Source organism: Setaria viridis, chromosome 4 (genome assembly GCF_005286985.2).
Source record: "Setaria viridis chromosome 4, Setaria_viridis_v4.0, whole genome shotgun sequence".
In the NCBI taxonomy this organism is placed as follows: domain Eukaryota; kingdom Viridiplantae; phylum Streptophyta; class Magnoliopsida; order Poales; family Poaceae; genus Setaria; species Setaria viridis.
The window spans coordinates 28,283,276-28,287,611 of record NC_048266.2 but is presented as its reverse complement, the minus strand read 5'-3'; the positions used below and the strand labels follow the sequence as shown (position 1 = coordinate 28,287,611).

Genomic DNA, 4,336 nt, shown 5'->3' with positions numbered 1-4,336 from the left:
GGGAATCACAGGCTAACCCGGCAGCGGTTTGGAGAGGTCTTCTGCGAGCCGATGAGCGCGACTGGGATTGTCCCCTGGAACAATGTGCAATGAGTTGTAGATTAGTAGGGCATGTGCAGTGTGCCAAAAGAAGAGCAAGTAAAGGCCATCTGTGCAGATCGCACGCACGACGAGAGAGAAGGATACAAAGGAAAAAAAGAAGAGGAGAACAGAATTCAGGCGCTTTCTCCTTGCTGCAGTTCTCCCCCTCCGGTTGGACATCCTTCCCTCTTTTTCATTTTCCCCAAATGATAGCTTCTTCTTGCACTTCATGGTTGTGCATCGTGATGGGCTCCAGCGAGGTTGGACGCTGGGGAAAGAGCAAACTGGAAGGGGATTTCCCTTGCTGTTTTCAAAGAGGAAAAAAACCCCTAAACTCTATGTGAGGCAAGCGCATGCTGTAATATAAGTTTTCACACTGGTTTTAGATGTTTCAGAAGTGTGGTTAGCAGTGATTGTTGCTGTTATAATTAGGATCTAAGGCTGAGATTTTGCCCTGTCGCTGCATTCAGCACGTAGTTGTTCTGCAGTCTTTTACATCATTTTCATGGCATTATAAAAATATCGAACCTTTACATAATTATTCACAGCTTTCCCGCAGCAACACATGGGGGTATCTCAATTAGTTATTATAATTTTCCCAGATTATTAGGTGGCCACTTGCACTTCATGAACCCATAAGAGCTGCACATGCCTTCTTAATGGCTTTCAACTCCTCAACCACATAGTCCATCTTGATTCTTAGCCTTGGAGAGTCCTGGCAGCATGCTAGAGCAATTCCAAACATAGGATGAATGACCAAATCAATAACATCTTGGGTGTTTCCACTGTATGTTGCACTAACATCCAGTATTTCCAGTAATTTGTTTGGATAGGCCATCTTGACATAGCTGACTAGACTTGTCCCGTGGTCGAAGCTGTCAGTTGGCCTCTTTCCAGTAAGCATTTCCAGTAGCAAAACCCCATAGCTATATATGTCACCATCTGTCGACACTCCATACCCTGAGCCGTACTCTGAAAACATATACAAATGAAGGATTTAGTGGTTAACTAATGAGTAATGAGTAGTAAAAGGAAGTGGGTTTCACTATACAAATTTCATTTGGGTAAACAGAACACTGATATTGCTATTTTTTTCCTGGTTAAGTCAGATTGCAACGCCATTTTGTTAAGTTAACAAACCATTCATCACTAGAGGAGGAAAAAACCATTGAAATGGACTAAAAATAGTTCTAGTTTGAATAATAATAATAACTGACCTGGTGGAACATATCCAATTGTGCCTTTAACTGCCAATGAGCTGCTTTCATTGTCACCATGATTTTTATTCCATACTTCAGCATACATTATCTTTGCTAGACCGAAGTCTGTAACATGAGCAACTAAATCATCATCTAAAAGTATGTTGCTTGGTTTAATGTCAGAGTGGACTATGGGTGGCTCAATATTATGATGAAGATATTCCAACGCTACTGCAACATCAAGAGCAATGCACAGTCTTCTCATCAAACTTAGCCTTTTAGCGGTCATGCTATTTTCCATTGTGTTTGGATGCAGCCACTCATCTAGACTTCCATTGCAAATAAATTCCAGGACAAGTGCCTTGAATTCATCACCATTATGGTCCAAGCCACTGCACACTGTGATCACCTTCACAAGGTTCCGGTGCCGAATCCTCCTTAGGGCATTGCACTCAGTCAAAAAACTTCTACTGGCTCCTCGGAGATTAAGATTAATAACCTTAATTGCCACAGTAGCTAAATTCTCATCAATGATGAAAGTTCCTATGTATACATTTCCAAAGCTTCCAGAACCAATCAAATTGGCAGGTGAGAACGACTGTGTTGCTGAACGCAGCTGATTATAGGATATCCTCTCATGCGCCTCACTGAGAAATAGGTTCTCTTGATAAACAATGTTTGGTTTGACCCTTCTCTTGATGCAGCAGTATGTGGTAATAGAGAACAATAAGAAGATCAAAGTTCCAGGAATGCAGAAGACTATTAATAGGTGCATTCGATGCTGAGAATGCACAGATGCGCATGATGGGAATTGCAAGAATGGTGGACCGCCGCACAGCATGCTATTACCTGTGAGGGACAATATAGTGGCATTACAAAAGATTCCTGTGTCAGGAACTGGACCTGAAAGGTTGTTGAAGGAGAGATTTAGATGATTTAGTGTTTTGATTCTCTCCAGGAATTCTGGTATGGGGCCTATCAAGTTGTTTCTAGAGAGATCCAAGTTTTCAAGAACCCCCAACTTTTCTAGACCTTTCGGAAGTTTCCCTTGTAGTATATTTCCTTGGAGGTGTAACAATTGTAATTGGACACAGCTTCCAATATCATCTGGGATTTCACCAGTTAGCTTATTCATTGAGAGGTCGATTGCTATGAGGTTGTTCAAGTGCCCTATCTGTGTTGGGATGGAGCCACTTAGAGCATTGTTGGACAGTTTGAGAAGTATGGTTAGTGCAGGAATGCTAAGTATCTCTTGTGGGATTCGGCCACTCAAGAAGTTACAAGAAATATCCATGGATGCAAGAGCTCTCAGCTTACCAAGGCTTGTTGGAATGGTACCATTCAGATAGTTATTGGATATACAGAGCTTGCTCAATCCTGTGATATTGCCCAATGATTGTGGAATCTGTCCTTCAAATCTATTATGGGACAGGTCAAGAACTTGGAGGCTACGAAGCCGGCCAATATCCACTGGCAAGGTACCTGTAAAGAGGTTATCCCCCAGGGTGAGCATTATTAGTTTTTGAAACATGCCTAACTCTGCAATAGTCCCAGCTATTTGGTTTCCGGCAATTGTAAGCCAGGTGAGTTCTTTGGATAGGTTGGCAATGGTAACTGGCATAATACCTACAAAGTTGTTTTGCTCAAGGTCTAATAATTGCAACTTGCTACAGTTATTTAGTGATGTGAGAAAGTCCCACTCCCTAGGCTGTGAGGTTTGGAACTGATTGTACCCCACAGAAAATAACTTCAAATTGCACTGAATGCCGATATCCCTTGGAATCAGACCGTGGTATTGATTTCTACGTATAAGAAAGGATTCAAGTGCAGATGCATTTGAAAAGGAGGCTGGGATTAGGCCTTCAAATTGGTTTCCCGATGTGGCAAAAAACAATATATTACGAAGCTGAAAGCCAATATCAAGTGGCAGGGAGCCTGAAAGCTGATTAAAACTAAGGTCCAAGTGTTGAATGGATGATATATTGAAGATGGATGCAGGAACAGGACCCTCCAATTGGTTACCCTGGATCATTAAGGTAGCCACTTTAGTCAATTTTCCCAGTTCACTAGGAATATGGCCATCTAATCCGTTATGCGCCAGATCTATGGCTGCCAACGATGTCAGGTTGCACAGCCAGCTCGGTATTTGGCCCTGCAGGTTGTTGCTCTCGACGCTAAGATTCGTGAGGGCTGTAAGGTTGGACAGAGTTATGGGAATAACGCCTGTTAGATTGTTGTGGCGAACGTTGAATACTTTTAGCTTTGATAGATGACCAAGAGGATCAGGGAATAATGAACCAGACAATTGATTCACACTCAAGTTCATGGTGCGAAGCTCCGTGCAACTACCCAGGCTGACTGGAATCTCACCTAGCAGATTGTTTTGTGACAGATCAATGTGTTGAAGCTGAGTGAGGTTACCTATATGTGGAGAGATGGTACCACCTAGGTCTGAACCCCGCAAACGTATGGCCGTGACACGACCAGGGTGCCGGTGATCATTGCAGGCGATGCCATTCCATCGGCAGAAATCGGTCGACAGATTGTTGGTGCCGTTGTCAGTAGCATCCCACGAGGACAGTGCCTGTCCTGGATCATTTTTTATGTAATATTTGAATGACAAGAGCACTGAGAGGTCATCATTGACATGGTAGATAGACACAGAGCTGGATGCGAGCAAGAGGATGTGGGCAAGAAGAGAGAGCATCGGCACCTGCCATGTACATGGGTAACATGCCATCTTGGTCTTCTTCAGAAAGATGGATGTGAATATTGTGGTCTTCTACACTTGCTCGCTGCAGTACTGCCATCCCATGGTGGACAAATCACTAAATAAAGGCAACTTGTGGCCCAAAAGTTCTGCACCATGTTTGTGGCCTGAATTTTTCATGGACCAAGTACAGTTTGGTGTTCAATGATTGCTAGATTTTACGGCCATATATTTAAAATAATATTACTGTAGGAAACTATGGGTGGAACGGATGTTTGACTCAGGCACTCAGCCAAAAAAAGTGGCATGGTCCAGGTAACACTGTTGGTATTGAATATACACCTAC

The 4,336-nt window shown here is 43.0% G+C and overlaps 1 protein-coding gene across 6 annotated transcripts; it reads right to left on the bottom strand.

Annotated features, from left to right (window-relative positions):
* Positions 1 to 509: 509 nt before the first annotated feature.
* Positions 510 to 4,123, bottom strand: LOC117851578 (probable LRR receptor-like serine/threonine-protein kinase At3g47570). 6 transcript variants are annotated; one of them, XM_034733412.2, is made up of 3 exons: positions 3,994 to 4,123; positions 1,299 to 3,864; positions 510 to 1,053 (listed from the first exon to the last, which is right to left on the bottom strand). In XM_034733412.2, the coding sequence occupies exons 1-3, from the start codon at positions 4,018 to 4,020 to the stop codon at positions 707 to 709; spliced, it is 2,940 nt and encodes a 979-aa protein (XP_034589303.1). In that variant the 5' UTR covers positions 4,021 to 4,123; the 3' UTR covers positions 510 to 706. The 6 variants fall into 6 exon arrangements, with proteins under 6 accessions (XP_034589303.1, XP_034589304.1, XP_034589302.1 ...); XM_034733413.2 differs by having other exon boundaries at positions 1,299 to 2,129; positions 2,598 to 4,100; XM_034733411.2 differs by having other exon boundaries at positions 1,299 to 3,869; positions 3,994 to 4,099.
* Positions 4,124 to 4,336: the final 213 nt, after the last annotated feature.

Bases quoted from the DNA above. Each gene is read 5' to 3' on its own strand.
- LOC117851578 (XM_034733410.2), bottom strand. From the start codon at position 4,020: ATGGCATGTTACCCATGTACATGGCAGGTGCCGATGCTCTCTCTTCTT. The intron at 1,054-1,298 runs GTCAGTTATTAT...ATATGTTTTCAG, and splicing joins AATTGGATATGTTCCACCAG to AGTACGGCTCAGGGTATGGA.